Here is a 21,092-nt window from a genome sequence, read left to right on the forward strand (position 1 = left end):
AAGGGCTTGAGAAACCTAGTCCAGGATTCTCTTAAGGTTAATGTGCCAGTTCAGTTGGCAGCTAAGAAGGCAAATACAATGTCAGCATTCTTTTCAAGACAGCTACAATACAACAGCAGGGGTGTATGCTGAGGCTGTAGAAGGCTGGGGTCAGACTGCATTTGGAATATTGTGAGCAGTTTTAGGCCTTGTATCTAAGAAGAATGTGGAGGCCAAGTCATTGAGTATATTTAAGACAGAGATAGATAGGTTGTTGATTAGTATGGGGATCAAGGTTACAGGGAGAAGGCAAGGAAATTGGGTTGAGAAACGTATCACCCATTATCAAATGGCAGAGCAGACTCAATGGATAGAATAGCCTAATTCTATCCTATATCTTATGATTTTATGTTCTCTGAGCCACCAGGACAGTTCCACCAGATTTGAGTGTGATCCAGGTCATATATTGAGATTCACTGTGTCAGAGTCAGAAAACTAGATATTACTGTTGCCAAAGTTGCCACCAACCATTGAAATACAAGACATTCCCTGACAAAATGCTCTGCCTGTGGGAAAGTCAGTCATATCCAGACATTAAGCAGGAATAGAGGAAACAGCAATGTGCAGATCACAGCCAGGCACCAGGTAGAATTCATGGTAGATCTAAAGCTAGTTTTAGAGTATGAAAATCATTAAATATGTATAAGATAGATATGAAAATAGAAATTACTGTCGTTATGCAGTGAAGTTTGAGAGTTATATTCCGTCAGACAGCAAGAAAACAGCACATGGTGAAAGAGACCAATACAGCTGAAGGTATAATTGCAAAGTCCACCCAAAAGTGACAGTCGGAGATTTTCAATTTACTTCCCTCATTGATATAGCGGAAGCACTGTCTACCATCTCAAACAGTACCAGAAGTCCCTTGGGTCACATTCTCTTCCACAAAACTGATTAGTTATTTTATAAAACCAAGCTTCCATTGGCAGCTAGAGTTAATGTTAGATGAAGTATGACCATGATCCTATGATTTGCCATTGGCAGTCGGAAGAGCCAATGAAGTCTCCTGGACAGGAGGGAATTGGCTTGTAGAAGATGTAGTTACACTGGGGCAAGTTATTTACAGTAGAAATCAGTGAATCTATGGCTGACATAGAGAAAATATTAAGCGAGCACAACATAACCTTTGAACAAGGAGCACAAAATGAATGCCCTGAGGAGCAAAATCAGTAAATAGACTAGTAATAATCGGACTTCAATGTACCGGTCATAATGGAGCTCCATTTTGAAGTATAAGGGATAATTTAGACTGGTATGTGCCATCTTATAAGTTTTACTGATTTTTGCTTCTGGAAAAATTAGGGATCCTACGGCTGAAGCTATTTGTTAAGGGGCAACGTACAACGTACAGATATTTTTATAATCCCTCTATCAAATTCATCATGTAAATGTCCTGTGTAAACCTTGCCTGGTATAATAATATTTTCTAATCAACTTATTATTACACACCTCTGCAGCGGATGAAATCTGAGCCCAGGCTTCCTGCATCAAAAGTAGGTGCACTACTATTGCAACACAAAAGCTCATCCTGGTATAATTACAACTTTTTGTCAATGGTGACTTGGCAGTGCCTCAGTTTTATACTTCCCCGTGTTCTGCACTGACACTCCCAACAAATTGGTTCATCACTTAAGAAATTGTTGTATGTAATTACATTGTTCTACAAATAAGCATTTACTTAGCTGGTTTAATTTTTTTGTATATCTGTTCCAGAGGTAATTTGAGTTTCACTGAAATTCTGCCACTGGCAGTTCTTAAGTAGCCATTTTGGAAGGGATCTATTGAATTTAGGAAACAGTATTGGCAAGGGGTGAATTATTGGGTTCAGTCTCAGACATGAGCTACAATCAGGTTATGAACAAGAACAAAGGGTGTGAAAATAAAACGGTATCCTTGAAACATTTGATTGTGTGTTTAGAAAGGATACAGAAAGGTAGAGTTTTATGTTATATCCCATAGTCTCTGAATGCATCAATCACTGTGATGTGTGAATAGTTTCGAGTACAGTAATGCATTGTTACGCCAGAACACTTTGATCAAAATACTTAGTAAATACCCTTCAAAGAACTGACTTAGTGGCCACATCCAACACGTCATCCTCCAGTAGTTCTGCCATCTACAATCCGACCCCACTATCAAAGGCATTTTTCCCTCCCCACCCGTATCTGCTTTCCATGGGGACCACTCTCTCCATGACTCCCTTGTCCGCTCCACACTCCCCACCAGTGCCACCATCCCCGGCACTTCTCCCTGCAACTGCAGGAAGTGCTACACCTGCCCCTACACCTCCCCACTCACCCCCATCTCAGGCCCCAAGACCTTCCACATCAAACAGACGTTCAGCTGCGCATCTGCTAATGTGGTATACTGTATCCGCTGTTACCGATGTGGTCCCCTCTACATCAGGGAAAGCAAGCAGAGGCTTGGATCCCACTTTGTGGAACACCTACACTTAGTTCGCGACAAATGACTGCACCTCCCAGATGCGAACCACCTCAACTCGCCCTCCCAATCCTTGGACAACGTGCTCATCCTGGGCCTCCTCCAGTCCACAACGATGTCAGCCGAGCGTTGTAGGAACAGCATCTCATATTTCGCTTGGGAACCCTGCAGTCAATGGTATCAACGTGGACTTCACAAGCTTCAAAATCTCCCCTTCCCAGGCCGCATACCGAAACCAGCCCAGCTCGTACCTGCCGCCATATCCTTTCTCTCACCTATCCACTCCTCCCACATCAATCCCCACTCCCACCTCCCACCTATCAGCCTCATCCCCACCTCCTTGACATGTCTGTCTTCCCTTGACTGACCAGCCCCATCCAACTCCCCACCTACACTCACCTTTACTGGCTCCATCCTCACCTCCCTGACCTGTCCGTCTACTCTCCACCTATCTGATCCTTTATCTATCTTCCATCCGCCTCCCTCTCTCTCTCTATTTATTTCAGAATCCCCTTCCCCTGCCCCATTTCTAAAGAAGGATGCAGACCCGAAACATCAACCTTCCTGCTCGGCCTGCTGTGTTCCTCCAGCTCTACACCCAGTTATTACAGATTCTCCAGCATTGGCAGTCCTACTAACTCTGACTTGGTGAGCAGCTCTTTTCTCATCCTAAAGCCAAAATACCTTGAAATTCATTACCAACATTATATTCACAGTGATCAAATTGGAAAGAAGCAGACAGCCTCAGAGGGAGTTGCCTCATCCGAAGCCAACTCAATCAAGTCATATCCCATTGACTTTTCCATTGTAAATGGTTTAAATTGTTTGAACTGTACTGTGTATTCGTCAGGTGGGAATACTTTGTATAAAAATTATGTGTCCTTTTTTTGGAAAATAAAGTGATATGTTACAATGACAAACACAGGAGGCTTGTGATTAGGGAGACAGTGCTGTCACCAGTCATCCTTTCTAATTTTGTAATCAACCTTTTCAAAGCTATTACTACACAACACTGGAGCAGGTGGGTCTTGAACCTAGACCTCCTGGGTCAGAGGTATGGACACTGCCACAGTGCTTCAAGAGCCCCTATTAATCTTCTTTTGTATGCAATGGTTAACTGCCTATATAATTGGCAAACAGGATAAATCACTACAGAGAGTTAATGAGAAAAGGTACTTCCCTTACACAGTCAAGATTTAGTTTGTTGCATGATAGAAATAGGAAAGTTATACTGATGACTTAGACATAATTGCAAAGGTATTTAGGGCCAGAGACTTTACATCTACTTCTAGCAAGACCTCACATTACAATTCTTCATCTTAAAGTCTATGTGACATCATCAGATTGTGTAGAGTCTTTGAAAACTATCACTTTATGCAACCTCCACCTCCAAATAATTTTTCCCCATATCTAACAGTTTCACATGCAGTATCTCCTACCAAGACTCTGAGTTTATTGCTTCAAGTGATCTGGAGGTTTCAATATTTTTCCAGAATGTTTTCTCTTCTGACTTGGAAGGTTGTTGGCTCTTATACTTGAGGACTACTGACCTTGATTCTGATCTTGACCTTGAGTGGTCTGTGAACCATTTCACTGCTAGAAGATCTTTTATTTCTTGAAATCTTTCACAGAGGACGTAATTCTGCTAAACCTAGTAAATCTTAACCACTAAACCTTAATTGGGGCATCCCTTAATCTCTTTAATTCCCTTCACAGAGATGGGGTGTCCTTTGATTTCATGAATGTCCACAATGGAAAATGGTTACTGTGTTGAAGCAATAACGTACTTTCTCACAATATCCTGGAATACCAGAACAGGAAAATTCTTCTATGCCATATCCTGGATCTTCGTAACAGATCATTTGGTTTGAGAGATCTTGTCTTGAATTTGGTACTTTATTTTCCTGTCTCTGCAGCTCATATGCAGCTCATCTCCATCCTGTTCAAGCAAATCTTTACTCATAATACACTGATATATCTGTGCTGAAGGAAGTAAGGTCTTTATTTCAACTTATTGATTATATTGAAAATCTGTAGTTGCTCTTTCTGGTTATTTTACTGGTGAATTAGACATTTTCACATTCACAGTCCTATTACGAGATGACAGCTGCTTACTAAGCATTAGCTATGTTATTGGTCCTGATAATTTATCTGCAGAAATTGAAGAATTGAAACATTGCTCTTGAACTTATGCTGACTCATCATTGCATAAAAGCTGAATTTACTGTATTGGTTTGTGCAATAGGCTATTTTGCTGTCGGAACAACTTCATTTAAAGATGCGTCTACAAGCTAAAGTGGGTTATACAACTCATTCTTGTTCTCAGTAGTTACTTCTTCTGGCAAACTTTGCTGATAATTGTTCTCGGAATTTTCTTCAATGAGGATAGGAATGAAAAACATTTCTATAAGCCCTGTAAAGCCGAATTCCTGCTTACAATATAAAACTACCAACAATGTGCTAGCAGAGGGTAACCTCAATAAATTCAATGTTTTATTGGGCTCCACTGTAAGTCTAGAAAGCCTTGTGAAACCCTCTATTGGTTGTTCTCACTGGTTGATCAACAACAGTTTGTTTCTGAACCATTTGTTCTCTTTGAACATGTTGAACTCTTTTTGCCACAAGCATGCTGAGATAAAAGTGTGCAAGTAGGATCAAGAGAGGGAAGTATTGATTTTGAACCTTGTACACACCTTCAATTCTTGTATGCTATTTGAATTGCAGTTTTTCTTGTAACATGCCTTCAATCTCAGATTGTTCCACCTGGAGCATGTAGTTTAAGTTTTATAAGCTGTATCCTCTCTTATTTTCAGCCATGGTATTGGATCTGACAAGACAGGAACACGTGTTCCTGTATAAAGGCTACAATTAATGCGATATCCAAAACTGGTTCTGTTGAAGCATTACTTTCCATTCGGTGTGCCTCTGGTCTCTAACATATTGAGCTCTTTGTGTGTGTAACTTCCATCAAATATCACTGGCCTGGAAATCTGTCTTGCTTCTGCACATCGTGTGGAAGTAATCTATAGCTTTACAGGTATCATAACTGGTCACTCTTTGAAGCTTTGTGGCATAATTGTTCCACTGAACAGATTATCTGCTTATTACCTTATTATCTTCTGTTTGGTCTTTTCTTTGCATTCATTTATCCGGTATGTCTGTAGGATATTTATATCTTATAAATAGGTTTAGTTGGTCTCTTGTTGTCCTTTTCCCCTCAGGATTTTTCTGAGAGTCTTCTTAATTTCTGCTTCCTGCATAATTTGAATATTGTTCTTCAAAATCAAGTCTCCTTTGGGCTTTAATAAATCTGACAAAGACTCATTGTAAAGACCATGCCTTTTTATTTTTCTGTATTTTTGATTGGAGGCTCAAATGGGAAAATAGCTAGTTTAAAAGCAAAGGATTTTTGGTTCATTGCTGAATTTTTTTAAAAGCAAGTTACCTGGCACTCATTGCAAGCAAAACCCAGTTACAGACAAGCTAGAGCTAGGAGGTTGTATATGAATGGAGCTTCAATTGGTAAGAAGTAGCTGATAGGTCTAAGGATTAGTAATCAGTTATCGATGACAAAGTTGTGCTATCCCAGTGAGGTGTAATATCGCCAATAATTCCAGCAACAATTCTGTCTTTTATGAATTTGACTTTTAAAGTTTCATTGTTACAGCCTCCACTAATTTACATAAACCATTCATGAAATTATCTATGGATTCCATGGATGGTGAATCTGTCTGTAAAATCTTCAAAAATATCTGTGCTTTATTTTCTTTCTGGTAATTTACAACATCATTAGCTGTAGGACTTAGTGAATGCAAAAGAGTATTTGCTTGTTCAGCTTGACATTTGGTATTTAATTTGGAAGCTGTTCTCTAAGATGTTCAATCACATTTTCTGATTGGACCATCTCTCAGGTTAAATGCTTTTGATAATGTTCTTATCCATTCCATTTCTTCTTACTATGGTTATCTATGCACATTCCTTTAAAGATATTATAAATCTGTAGCATCTTTGTATTGTTTTATTCTGTTTTCCTCAAAAAGTTAATGATTCTGCATTATATAATGCTGGTGCAGTCTTAAGGCTTTGAATCCTCTGCTAAAGCAATGTTATGTTAGTTCATTGTTCTTAAACTTACTTCAAACCTTTAAAAACTCTATACCTAAGAACATAAGAATTAGGAGCTGGAGTAGACAATTCAGCCCCTCAAACCTGCTCCATCATTCAATTGATCACGGCTGATCTCAACTCTGCCTCAAATCCACTTTCCTGCCCGCTCTTCAGCCTTTAACCCATTACTAATTAAAAGAACCTGTCCATCATCTCTTTAAATTTATTCAGTGTCCTGGCATCCACTGCACTCTGGGGTACTGAATTCCACAGATTCATGACACTTAGACAGAAGTAATTCCTCCTCATCTCCTCTATTTAAATTTGCCACACTTTATCCTAAAATAATGACGTCTCATTCTAGATCATTGCTAAATAATAGTAATGTTGCTGTAGTTTATCTATCTGCAAGCGTTTAAACTCTATAGTACAGTGATGCTATCGTATTTTGTTCCAATAAAACTTTACATTCTATATTATGGCCAAGCCATGGGGTGCGACTTTTACATTTCAAAACCTTCTTTACAGTGACACTGTATCTTTGTACTGTTTACTAGGGATTTTCCCACCATTGTCCTGATTCAAATGATGGTTTCCCACTCTGTGGAGGTTTTCTTGCTTTCTACAGCCCAGCTGGAGGTTTCCTGTTCCTTCACTAACCACATGGATGTTTTGCTTCCTTTCATGGTTTACAACACGCACATTCCCTCTCACACATTTGGAAGCAAAATCCTGTTTCTGTGGTGTCTCATTACTACATGCAGCAAATACATTTGAAGGAATGAATCATCTGTTATATATTTTCGTGTGCGCAATAGATAGGTGTTAAGTGTTAGACTGAGTTAACAGAATTGTTGAAATTTGTACATTTTGTTCTATGTTGTGAATACTAGGACTCACTGGCAGCATTACTAATGCATCAAATTATGTGAAGTCATTCAAGGGGTTTCATGAGGTCATAGCAAATGCAAAATGCTGTCTGGTTTGATCATTTTAGTTGTTCCATGTAATTTGGTTGATGTACTGTGCTGTATTACATTACCGTTCCCTTTGTACCCATGAAATCTAATGCTGCTTGGCATCTAGCCTCTCTTCACCTCTTCCTTCGCTGTTTGGTTTTTGGAAAATTCTGTAAATGTTGGGATTTCTGGCTCTTGCAATTAGGAGCAGTGGCACCACAGGGACTACGATATAGGATATTTTTGGCATGCATTCTGTCTCCCTGCCTCCATTCCAGATTCTGCAATTGTCCCTAATACCTTTCTTTACTCTCTGCCAATAGTTAACGCCCAAGTTGGTAACAATACCAGAAAATCTGAGCCTTCTTAAATGATGTCAGAGTAAGCAGCCACGGTAACTTCAATATACACATCTGGATGGCTTCTAGGAAGTGTTTGGTTGTTTCCAGATTCCATCTGAAACCAACCACTGACTATTTCAGCCACATTTTTCCCTTAGGTGTCGCAGCGCATCTCTGTCCCGAATCACATCTCTCTGTAGCTTCTCTCTGATCCCTCTATCAGACTCACTCCTGCATCCTTGAACCCCTTCTGACCCAGCTCTTCATCACACGTTCACCAGTCCCCAGTCTAGTATTCACAGACATCAAGAATGCCCACCTCCTCTTAGGGTCCATCCTCCCAACTGTTCAAAAGTAACAGACCAAGGATAATAGTATTTTCGAAGTAGATATATTTTTCCAGATTATAAACAACACTTCTGAAAATTGAACGAAGAGTGATGATGGTGTAATGGTAATGTCGCTGGGTTATTAGGCGAGGGGCCTGGCTTAATACCATGGGGTCATGGGTTCAAGTCCCACTATGGCAAGGTGGTAATGTAGTGCTGAGGAAGAAAATCTGTCGACTTTACCTGATCTGCTCTACAAATGGATTCTCGTCCTATGGCAACTCTTAACTGCCTTTGGAAATTACCTGGCATTTTGGGATAGACAAACAAATTCTGACCTTGTCAGCAACACCCCCATCCCATGAAAGAACAAAGGGGAGAGGACACAAATTTCCTAAACTGATCTTTTCGTCAAAATTATTTAAAGCAATCACCGCCTTTTTGTGGTCCAGTTCTCATTTTGTGTAACGCACCATTTGCAGGGTGTGATTTTTTTTAAGAAAAACTTTTGTCTCACGTTCTCAACTGTTTAAAATCCATCCCATTAAACATGCAGAAGGGAGGTGATTGCAATGCAGTGATAATTTCATATAAATGGTTTAACTGCAGTAGCTGCTGATTAATTTAAAGGATGCATGCATTCTGATTATAGGGTCGGTTCCACCCCATCATTGATGTCCAGGATGCCTACTTTTTCTATGAGCAGTGAGATTAACAAGTACAACGACATGGCTGCAATCAGCAAAAAGCTCTTTTAATGGAATCTTCAAACACACACAAAGTCTACCAGGCAGGCGAACAAGGGCACCACCACCATCAAATTCCGCTCATCATACTGACTTCAGTATGTCGTCATTGCTTCAGTCTCTGGGTCCAGATCTTGAACCTCGACCCGCCAACCCCCCCCCCCCGAACGGCATTGTGGATTTACCTGCACCACTCAGACTGCAGGGGTCAAGAAGGCAACTCATTACTTACTATTCCAAGGACAATTAGGGATAGACAATAAACATTGACCTGCCACTGACGTCCATGTCTCATGAATAAAATTAAAAAACACTCAATAAATCTTTCAGTCCAGTGGGTAAAGCAAAGCATAGAATGGGAGTAATCCAGAAAGACCAAGAAAAGATTCAGTCTGATTTCACAACTTAAATAAAATTTGGTAATGGAAAAGATATCTAGCCTCCCAAATCCTGATAGCTTCTTCTTCTTCACATCTACAGCCTTTGTCTGTTTCCATAGTTAGACTTTCACAAAACATGTCACTTCTACCCTGCAGCCAGGGGTTGTAGATTGAGAGGGGCATATCTCTGCATCAACCATAACTGACCAGGAGATCTCCTGCAAGCACCACTTGTCACAGGCATATCAGGATCTACATGTTGTTAATCACCTGTTTGACCTTGTTACAAACACATGTTCCATGATCAACAAGTCCTGGAATGGGAATTGAACCCAGAGCTTCTTTCGCATGACAGCCATAACAAAGACTTCCCTACATGTCTGATATGATGTGAGTTAACAGTGTGTGTTCAATTCCTGAACCGGCTGAAGTTACCATTAAGGTCCCACTTTCTCAACCTCACCCCTCGCTGAGGGTCCCCACTAGTCATCTCTCTTTTTCTGTGTCTAACAAGAGTGTGGGACTATGGGTACTTTATCCTTTACTGTATGCAACCTGGATCATCTACATTATTGACAGTTTCCTTATTGCTTGAACCGTTCTAGGAACAGCATTGGTTTGTCATGTTTAGGGGGAGTAACGATCCCAACAAGTTGCTTTAAAAAAAACGATCATAGCGCTTGAGAATAGCATATTCAGCTCACTGCTCCAGCTCACCTGAGTCATGTGCTTTGTCTGGCTATTAACACCAGCCCCAGTTAGGCTTTCTGCCTTGATCCCAGCAGCCTGTAACTTGTCACTACTCTTGATCCAGCCCAGCATGGCGTGAGTGCTCTGTCGTGTTTTTGTGAAGATAATCCCTCGGGAGTTTGAGTCCTTGAATCGCCTCAGGAGAATTTGCTCCAATTTGTCCAGCTTCGGATTTTCATACGCTTTATTTAAGGCAAGTAAGTGCAGCTTGGTTTTATAATCTAATGAGAGGAGCAAAGTATGAATGGATGGGAAAAACATAAACAATCATTAATTAACAAATTGACCATTAAATGGATCCATTCATTCTCCTAACATTGTATGAAATTACAATATTTTTATATATAATAAAATTCTGGTATTTCTCATACAAACTGTGTTTTTTTCTTTCTCTTATCTCCCAGGCCTCTCCTGATGTGCAAGTCTTCTTGAAATATTATCTGCTGTCGTGTCTACTCTTTAATAAATAAGCCTTGCCAGTGAGTGTAGCCAATCCTACTTGACTGAGGAAGCATCACTGTAGAACCTCACTGTTCACTGGATGTGTATACAGTTTCACCTCCAACACTACTAATGCACAGTAGCAACAGTGTTTTGCTCTCTACTGTATAAGATACATGGTAATAAGTCACCACAGCTCCTTTGGCAATATCTTCCCAAACAATTTCTGACAAGGGCAGAAAATGCATGGGAACACCATCTCCTTGAGGTTCTCCACGAAGCCACCTACCTCCGGACCAAGAACTAGGTCACAATCTCTTGGCCAGAACACTGGGATTCACTTCTTAACAGCACTGTGGATGAACCAGCACCATATGGACCACAGCGGTTTCTTTGAAAAGTATTTGCAGGTGTGGATTGACATCAGTGGCTGGGCCTGAAGTTATTGCATGTCTCTCATTGAGCACGGGAAGGGGCTGGTGAACAATATTCTTGAGCCATTGCAATTAGAGTGAAGGAAGGAATGTAGCAGTAATGTCACTGGACCAGTAATCCAGAGGCTCTGTACATGGAGTATCTTACAGCTATGGTGCACTAATGCTGAATGGGCTATCAAGCAGGCAACTTCCTTCTGGATGGTGCCAAGCTTCCTGAGTGTTATTATTGGCGCATTTACCCAGGTAATGTAGGGCAATTGTCACATTCCTGACTAGCACCTTGTACATTGTGGGCAGGTTCTGAGTCATGAGATGAGTTACTCTTCTCATAATTCTCTATTTCTGACCTACTCTTGTAGCTGCAGTATTTTAATGGTAGGTCCAGTTCAGTTTCAAGTCAATGATTACACACAGGATGTTGATGGTGGAGAATTTAGTGACGGTAATGCAACTGGATGTCAACGGAAGGTGGTTAGTTGGAGATGGTCATTGCCTGATACTTATTGTGATGCAAATGTTATTTGGTACTTTTCAGGCCAAGCCTGAATATTACCCAGGTCTTGCTGCATTTGGACACAAACTGCTCAACTATCTGAAGAGCTCTGAATGATGTCAAGCATTGTACAAACATCCCCATTTTTGATCTTACGATGAAAAGAAGGTCATTGACAAAGCAGATGAAGGTAGTTGGGCTTAGGACACCACCCTGAGAAACTACTCTAGAAATCAGAGAATGACTATATTGTGGAATTAGGCCATTTGGCCCATCAGGTCTACAACAAATCTCCAAGAAGCATCCCACCCAGACACATCCCGTCCTGCATTTCCCATGGCCTGCTCATTTTTGGATTGTAGAACATAGAACATAGAACATAGAAAAGTACAGCACAGTACAGGCCCTTCGGCCCACAATGTTGTGCCGTGGAATAATCCGAATCCAAAAATAAAATAACCTAACCTACATTCCCCTCAATTCACTGCTGTATTTGTGCATGTCCAGCAATCGCTTACATGTCACTAATGACTCTGCTTCCATGACTACCACTGGCAAACTATTCCATGCACCAACAACTCTCCTCTATACCTTCCTCCTAACACCTTAAAACTATGACCCGTCGTGGCAGTCAATCCTGCCCTGGGGAAAAGTCTCTGGCTATCGACTCTATCCATGCCTCTCATTACCTTGTACACCTCCTTGTAGCAGGAAAATGGAGGAGACATAGGGAGATTGAATCCTTACCATTAAATACTTTGAGGAGGAACTCATCCGTGTGATCAAGACTATTTTTGCTGCTCTCCTCAGTACTGTAGAATTCTGCAAGGTTCTGAAAGGCATCAATCATGCGCACTGTGTCATTGATCAGAAGAGAATCATTGTATTTCCGGAGGTGAAGGGCACAGTTCCGCTTTTTTCTGTCAAATGTAATGGCTCCTGGCAACATCCAAACATAGAATTGTTGTTAGTCATGCAGAATTCTTGCATGGTCTGGAAATACAGTTATGTCCAAGATCAGATTTGAGGAATGTACGCTGTATGCACCTAATTGTGTAGATACAGGAACTTCTATAAAGTGAGTGCTGGCCACCTCATTATCATTAACTGTTATTTTTCTAACAATCTTTAGTCTATTGTTTCTGATTTACTCCGAAACCAAGGGACATTTTATGAGCTGTCGAGCAGCCGTGATTCTGCTGGTAGTGATCTCACTTGTCAGTCACAAGACTCAATGTTCCTGAATCTCCTTTTGAACATAATCAAGGCTAACATCCTGATCCCTTACTGAAGGAGCACCAAGCTACTGGAAGTGACATCTTCCAGACGAGCTGTTAAACTAAGTCAGATTTGCCCTGTCATGTGAACTTACAAGGTTGCACCACACTGTTCTGTGGAAGATGAGTGTAGTTGTCTCCAGTGTCCCAGCCAAAATTCATCCCTCCAGCACCATCGCATAAACAGATAATCTGCTTATTATTGAATGGTTGTATGTAGCACTTTGACATTTTCCAATCAATCTATTCAGAGATGCTATTACACACTTCTGGAGCAAATGGGACTTAAACACAGGCCTGCTTAACCAGAGATAGGGAGACTACTATTCTACGACAAGAGCCTTTGTTAATGTACAGGGGATCTCCAATTTACAGCGTCCAACTTATGAGTGCACACTCATATAGGGGTTTATTTCAAAGATCCGACACATGAACATTTCCTGTACTTATATATAGCTCCTTAGGGAGACTACTATTCTACGACAAGAGCCTTTGTTAATGTACAGGGGATCTCCAATTTACAGCGTCCAACTTATGAGTGCACACTCATATAGGGGTTTATTTCAAAGATCCGACACATGAACATTTCCTGTACTTATATATAGCTCCTTTATATTGTCCTGTATTGATCTGGATGTGAGTTTGCTCGCTGAGCTGGAAGGTTAGTTTTCAGACGTTTCGTCACCATTCTAGGTAACATCCTCAGTGAGCCTCCGATGAAGCGCTGGTGTTATGTCTTGCTTTCTATTTATCTGGTTAGGTTTCCTTGGGTTGGTGATGTCATTTCCTGTTCTTTTTCTCAGGGGATGGTAGATTGGCTCCAAATCAACGTGTTTGTTGATGATGGAGTTCCGGTTGGAATGCCATGCTTCTGAGAAAAAGAACAGGAAATGACATCACCAACCCAAGGAAACCTAACCAGATAAATAGAAAGCGGGACATAACACCAGCGCTTCGTCGGACGCTCACTGATGATGTTACCTAGAATGGTGACGAAACGTCTGAAAACTAACCTTCCAGCTCAGCGAACAAACTCACATCCAGAACCTCAACCTGAGCTACAAATCTTCTCAAAACTCGCTGTCCTGTATTGTGTTCCAACTTGCATACAAATTGATTTGCGAATGGAACCCACTTGCAGACTAGGCACTGCCTGCATATATTTTTCGTTTTAAATCTACCTGTTCAGGCATGCTATGACACACCTCAGGAGCAGGTGGAGCTTGAACCCAAGTCTACTGGCTGAGAGGCAGAGATATGATCACTATGTCACAAGGGCTCTTAAAACCAGGAATCAGTTCTTTTGTAGGAGATTAATGTACACAGCTTGGCTGCTGCATTTCACACATCAAAGCAGTGACTATCTTTTAATTAATTGGCTGTAAAGTGTTATGTGAATGTATGATGGCCATGGAGAGTGCTATATAAATACTTTTCAAGTCCCCCAGTTCAGGGGAAGGGTCACTGGACCTGCAACATTAACTCTGAATTTTTTCTTCACAGATGCTGCCAGACCTGCTGAACTTCCAGCAGCTTCTGTTTCCCTTTGCTTGGCAGCTGATTTTGGTATTAGTTATTTGGAACACCCTATATGATTCCTACTTTGTCTCAATGGGGCTGTGTCTCATGTTTTGATTTCTCAAGTAAATCTATGCCGTTGAAAGGTATAGCACACCTCCATTTGGTGTTTTGCATTTCCTGATTTTGCTTATCTTCAGAAATGATGTAAATTATCTATGCCTTGTTGCAAAGTGGTCACAATATAAACCATTCCCTCACCTTCTTTCTCCAACTCCACAACTGATTGCTCATAAGTCTGTGACCCGAAAAAACCCATAATTGAAGGTGCATTCAAATAGGAGTGGATAGTTCTCATCATCACTTTAATTGTGTCCCCAAAGGGGTCCTGGATGATCATGGGAAGAAAAGGCAAGAATCAAATTAGAAAAAGCTGTTTAAAGCGAAATTCCAAATTTGTGAGGAAAAACAATATCTTTTCTTCATGTTTTTAACATTTTTAAATTTCAGGTTTTCTATATTTTAGTTTGATTGAAAGGGCAGGAATATATATGCTATGCTCTCAATGAAAATTCCGTGGCTCAATAGCTTGTGTAATCTAGCTCATGTAAAGCTGAACTATACACTTGCACCAGGTTAACCTTCAATACAGTTGTAGTGACAATGGTGCACAGTGAACCAGTGTAGAGTCCATTCGTTCATAGCATTAAGTTAGTCATTAGATTACTGAAACAAAAACAGAAATTGCTAGAGGAACTTAGCACATCTGACAACATCTGTGGGAAGAAAGCAGGCTAATGTTTCGCCTAGCAACTCTGAGCAGTCTGAAGAGTCACTAGGCTTAAAATGTTAACTCTACTTTCTTCCAACAGATGCTGTCAGACCTGCTGAGTTTCTCTAGCAATAGAACATCTAACAGTACAGCACAGTACAGGCCCTTCAGCCCATGATGTTCTGCCGAACTTTTACTCTTAACCTAAGGTCTATCTAACCTCCATCGCTACGTTATACTATAATCCATATGCCTATCTAATTGCTGCTTAAATGCCCCTAATGAGGCCGACTCCACTACCCTCTCTGGCAATTCATTCTATTCCCCTACCACTCTCTGAGTAATGAATCTACCTCTGACGTCTCCCGATATCTACCTCCACTCACTTTAAAACTATGCGCCTCCTAATAGCTGTCTCCACCCTAGGAAAAATCTCTGGCTGTCCACTCTATCTATACCTTCAATCATTTTGTACCCCTCCATCAAATCACTCTCATCCTTCGTTGTTCTAAAGAGAAAAGCCCTAGCTCTGTCAACCTTTCATCATAAGATCTTCCCTCCATTCCAGGCAACATCCTGGTAAATCTCCTCTGCACCTTTTCTGACACTTCCACATCCTTCCTGTTATTTTTCTGTTTTTGTTTCAGATCTCCAACATCTTCACTTCTTTTTTGATATTCATTTACTTATATGTTATTTGATGTGAGTGGATAGGAGAGAGTCGGTGCAGTAGAAATCAATGCAACGAGAATGAGACGGAATGGGTGCAGCTCATACATTTTGAAACTAACACGATTTGTAGTCATTCATGTTAGCTGTAGATTTATCTCAGTGGGCAGAAGGTCCACTGGGGAGCAGAGGAGTATACCCAGGGAGTGATATAAGTTCATTTCTGTGACAAGGAATCAATCCTACTTGGAATCAGGGGATGAAAAGAGTGTCTTCCCGTTAGTTTATGAACACACATTTGGGCAATTTCAGTTAAGGTTAAGACATCAGAAAAATTAACAGCCCATGACTGAGTGATTGCAGAGATCACAAAAATAGCTGGAAACTGGAAAATTAAAATCTGAGAGGTTTGGGTGAAGTCAAATTCTGTTGTTATGACAAGATATACAATTCCAGCGGTGGGAAATAGTTCAGACTGGGTTAGAGATTCACCTGCACCCTGTCCGAGGATGGGAGACAATCAGAAATCTGCCCCGACCGAATCCAGGTGGAGGTCCCGGGCTTGGAGTTCTCTCAGGAGGGATAACATCCCGGATTCACTCCCTTCCCATGGTGCGGGATTGTTCAAACTGGGTCAGAACACATCCTGCACCCTGTCCAAGTGCACAGGGGTCTTACACAAGTATTCAGACACATTAAATAATAATTGCCCGGGCTGTAATTCTGGATGATAGATTTGATAATAAAATTAGAATGTTATGTAAAATGTTGTGCTTAAATCAGTTTTTTGCTTACATGGTGTTACGTGATTAGATATAAAAACTGTCTGATTTCAGCTTGTTAAGTAGCTCAATCGAATGATCTAAGGAGAAAGTATTTTGAGTAGATAATGGCATGTTTCCCAATGGGAGAGGAAGACTTGCCCAAACATATACTAATATTAGCCACTATTCTGGCCTTTTGCAGAAACAGCAATGGAGAAGAACCACAGACCCTCTACCTAGTTTCTTGGTGAGGGAGTGATGCACACAGTCTACAACCCTGAGGAATGGAGATGATTCCTACAAAGAAAGGTGGGATAGCCAGTGGGCATGAGCTAATTCTACTAACAGGGCACTAAAAAGCATGGGAACAAAGCTTTGAGAGATTAGGATAATCAGTATGTGTAGGAGTAGGGGCTATTGCTGAGCTTTTGTTTATATCAGAATATGAGTCTAAATTTGTTCAGAAAATTAGCCAAGGATAGCTTGCTAAAGAAGGTTTCCATCAACATTTCTCTACAGCAGAGTATTTGAGATTGCGAATTTATCACATGGTAGATTATAAATAGCACAATCTAGTGTGTACCATTTTGCTATACTGTTAGGAAGTTGTACCAAATAATTGTGCATTAATATTATTTTGTAGACACATATATACATTTATGGGTTTCCTAATTTAAAGTGTGCAGAAGGTAAAGTTTTGTACCTCTTTTCTTTCTTCTGCAATGTCATATATTTTTACAGGCTGAGGGACGCTATCTTCTAGCTCTTTTATACACTCCTTGGAGGATGTTATCATAGCAGCATCCATATTAGCACAAATCTGTTACGAATAGAATATACATTGGACATTAATAAATTAATACAGTCTGTTAAGATTACAATTAATGTTCAAATTACCTGTGCTAAGCTCCAAATCAATTATATAATTTTCTTCTGCTATGTGAATAAGTTGCTTTCCTCAATTCTCAGTGCTTGGCAATTTGGAATTGCCCAGTAAGTCCAACAATCAACAGTGCTTAGAATTCCAAATGAATTGAGTAAAGGTGTACTGTATCCAAGTACACCAAGGCATTGCACTGGGATGTAAAACTGCCAAAACCCAAATAAATCTTCCAGTTTTATTTCCATTGTAGATTTACTTTGAACCTACATTTCAAAATCTCCTAAAAAGACCAATTTTATTTATTGAGAAGTCAAGTGCAGCTTTCAAACTAGTGAAATTACTGTTGCTGTGCATGCTCACTCCACATTCAGTCTCATTGACCTTCATTTCAAAGCAGTTTTTTTTTAAAGAAAGCTCTCGCCCCGATGGGCTTTTGCTAATTATAACAATAACTCAAGTGAGACAGAACTTATTAAATGGTTTATTCAGCTTATACCCATTATTTGAACTGTGAGATTAGATGATGGCTTCTGAAATTAGTCTCGGCTACTTGGTGCATGAAAAGAAAAATCCTCATCAACTTGGTTTAGCTCTATTTTTGAGCTGTGCTTTTTGCTAGTGACTACATGCACACAACATGCATTTTATCACAGTGAGTTGAAAGATAATTCAGCACATAGCAATGAATTTTGCATTAGCATGTATAATAATTAGTATGCAGTTTAGTACATAATATGAACTGCCTGATATTATTATTACAAAGTCAGCATTTCATGATTACAACTTTCCTTACAGATTCTAAAATGATAGCTATTAGGACTTCTTCAGTTTACAGCAGAGATATCCAAGGTTTAGTTATTGTGGGCAGAAGAAAACAACACAATAGGCCCTCAGACAAATTTGCCTCATAGTTTGCTTATAATTTAATTTGCCTATATCAACAGATCTGTGCATTTTAGTTTAAGATTTATTTAGTGAGAAGGCAGTGATATCTTAATAAAAGACGTGTCAAACTTCTGATGCCATGAAACAGAAATTGGACAAACCACCAAATAGGAAATATTAGCACAAAGAGATTGGACTGGCTAAGCTCTTGAGAGGTCAGCATTAGTGTGCTTCACTGAGGCAACTTAGTCCTGAAGAATGATAATACCCGCAACGATGACTGCTCCTTTCCTCCGTACGCTGCCTGTCTTGCAAGTGTTCTTCCTGCCTCCTGTTTGTCTACCTTAGATTCCAGCATGTGCAGTTCTTTTTTGTGTCTAACTGCCTGACATCACTGGTTTAGACATTAGAGACAATTCAGGAACCAGGATTCATGCTAAGGGATGCATTAAAGCTGGGGGCAGCAGCCGCTAAGGCACAGTGGGGAAAGGTCACTGTCTGAAGTCTTCCCGCTATCGTTAAATGAGGAACGGTCAATTATCAGGCCCTCCGGCTGCCTCAAAAGCTTATAAACAGATCCTGGTTCAAGCAAGAGATGCCTTTCATTCGTTTGTATACAGTCAAATGTTTGTTTGTTTCCTCGATACATTATTGTACTGAACCAAACAACGTTTGTGACTATGCAGGTATATAAGGATTTTTTTTATGAATAAAATATATGTCAAGAAAAAAAGGCAGTTCAGGGTAAGAGCAAAAGTTACCCAAACAGAATTGCTGGGGATATGTCAATGTCAGTCAATATCTGAGAAATGTTTTAAGTGAGAGGTTTCATTGCAACTCAAACGTTGGACTAACCTGTAAGATATGTCTCTTTGCACGTTCCAAAGTGTTGGCTCCATCTGTTCCAGGTGATGCTGTCAATCCAAGGATCTGAGGTAAGCCCTTTGTATGCTGATGCTTTTTCTCAATGTAGTGTCCCATGATTTTATTATATACTCCATCTTTATGGGTGTGATGACACTCGTCAATTATCAGCAGCGAGAATTCTGCATTTAAACAAAAAAATTCAAAAAGCTCTTTCTTAAAGAAGGCTTTGAAAATCCTGAACATTCTTACTTCAAGATTTCACTGCTTGAGTGTGAGTGAGTTCCACCCACCAAGAACTAATCTTTCATGAATTATTTCACAAACAAACAGTGCACAAATGACAGATCTATTATCCGTATTCAGAACTTTGTAACACAACATTATAAATCAATTACATCAGTAGGCCTTAGTAATGATTTTCTTACAACATAGATGTCAAAGATTTGTATACAGGAAACCTGGTTGGACAGAATACATTCGAGAATTTCTAAGAAAATAGTTGAAAATCTCGTTATTTCTCAGCAATCCTGCAATTACAGAAGAGCTATAACAAACCCCTTGTACATAGCCATGAGTAACCAAAATCATAGGACATCTGTACAAATATCCATAATGAGAGAATGCCCCTCTGAAGAATACAGAACCCATAATTGATTAATTGAATTTACAAGCAACAGATCCACATTAAGGACTTACTGGAATTCTATAACTAAATTGGTTGCCATCGATTAAATGGCGTGGTAGCTCAGTGGTTAGCACTGCAGCCTCACAGCGTCAGGGACCCAAGTTCGATTCCAGCCTCAGGCAACTGTCTTGTGGAGTTTGCACATTCTCCCCGTGTCTGCGTGGGGTTCCTCCGGGTGCTCCAGTTTCCTCCCACAGTCCAAAGATATGCAGGCTAGGTGGATTGGACATGCTAAATTGCCCGTAGTGTTCAGCGGTGTGTGGGTTATAGGGGGATGGGTCTGGGTGGGATACTTCAAGGGGCGGTGTGGTCTTGTTGGGCCAAAGGGCCTGTTTCCACACTGTAGGGAATCTAGTCTAAACATAATATTTGGATTTGCAGATGTTACTACTCAACAGGTGACACTTCCAACATAACAGTGAAGTTTATGGCTGTACCGGTAAATAACTTAATCATATTGAAAGCTGGCTCCAGAATTGGATGCCAAGACCAACTGTAAATGGAACAAATCTCTGGATAATTTTTTACCAACCTTTTCTGGTTAAGTGCCTTCAGATTTTACTCTTACCATTATCTCCATGACACAGAAAAAACAAACAACTTTTCTCATTCAGAGATTCATAGCCCTGATGGAATGTTTCTTTCTTAAAATCAGAGAGGTGACCATGAATCTAAAGTGAGCTCGCTCTTGTAGGAAATAGAACAAGTGAGAAAAAAAAATCAAAAGTAACCACGCCCTATTAACATCAGGGCTGATTTCTAAACATTTCCAATATAAAATCAAGTTCAACTTCTTTTAAAACTTGACAGAAAATGCTAGTTGAGCTTGTTTTTCTCTCCAGAAGGCCTGCAGTTTCTTAAGGACATCTAGATATTTGGTAGAATCCCTGACTGTTCTCTCGTCTTCTACTTGTGAATGGGTGATCTAAACAATGAAACTTTCTTGTGGTACTCAGGATGTGATGTAATTACTTGTACACCCTTCCATTCCATCCTCAATTTGATTTTGGATCAGTGGTCATTCCCATTGAATTTACATTTTACATTTAAGAATGTGCATTTGTTGCCTAATATCTAAATACACCATCCTTGACGAACAATCTCAGAGATCCTGTGGTCTGAATTTAATACCACATTTTTCTTCACTTGTCCAAACAGTGTACTTCTTCACCATTTTTGACAGCTGACTGAGAAGTGTTGTTAGATGAGACCACATTCAAGTTGTTAAGTTTCTTTATTTCAAAATGATCAAAGCAAATTTAACTGAATCTCACTGCTATCAGGGATTGGTGGATGGAGAGAGAATTA

The 21,092-nt window shown here is 40.1% G+C and overlaps 1 protein-coding gene across 4 annotated transcripts in view; it reads right to left on the reverse strand.

Annotated features, from left to right (window-relative positions):
* The window catches only part of dhx58 (DEXH (Asp-Glu-X-His) box polypeptide 58), a 43,241-nt gene that overhangs the window by 13,503 nt on the left and 8,646 nt on the right, over window positions 1–21,092 (reverse strand). For all 4 annotated transcript variants that reach the window (XM_048560514.2, XM_048560513.2, XM_048560512.2 and 1 more), the window contains exons 5-9: window positions 19,088–19,278; window positions 17,168–17,284; window positions 14,521–14,647; window positions 12,212–12,403; window positions 10,061–10,314 (exon numbers count right to left, since the gene is read on the reverse strand). In XM_048560514.2, coding sequence (XP_048416471.1) covers window positions 10,061–10,314; window positions 12,212–12,403; window positions 14,521–14,647; window positions 17,168–17,284; window positions 19,088–19,278 — 881 coding nt within the window. The remainder of the gene's footprint in view (window positions 1–10,060; window positions 10,315–12,211; window positions 12,404–14,520; window positions 14,648–17,167; window positions 17,285–19,087; window positions 19,279–21,092) is intronic.

This window comes from Stegostoma tigrinum, chromosome 31 (assembly GCF_030684315.1).
Source record: "Stegostoma tigrinum isolate sSteTig4 chromosome 31, sSteTig4.hap1, whole genome shotgun sequence".
Lineage (NCBI taxonomy): Eukaryota > Metazoa > Chordata > Chondrichthyes > Orectolobiformes > Stegostomatidae > Stegostoma > Stegostoma tigrinum.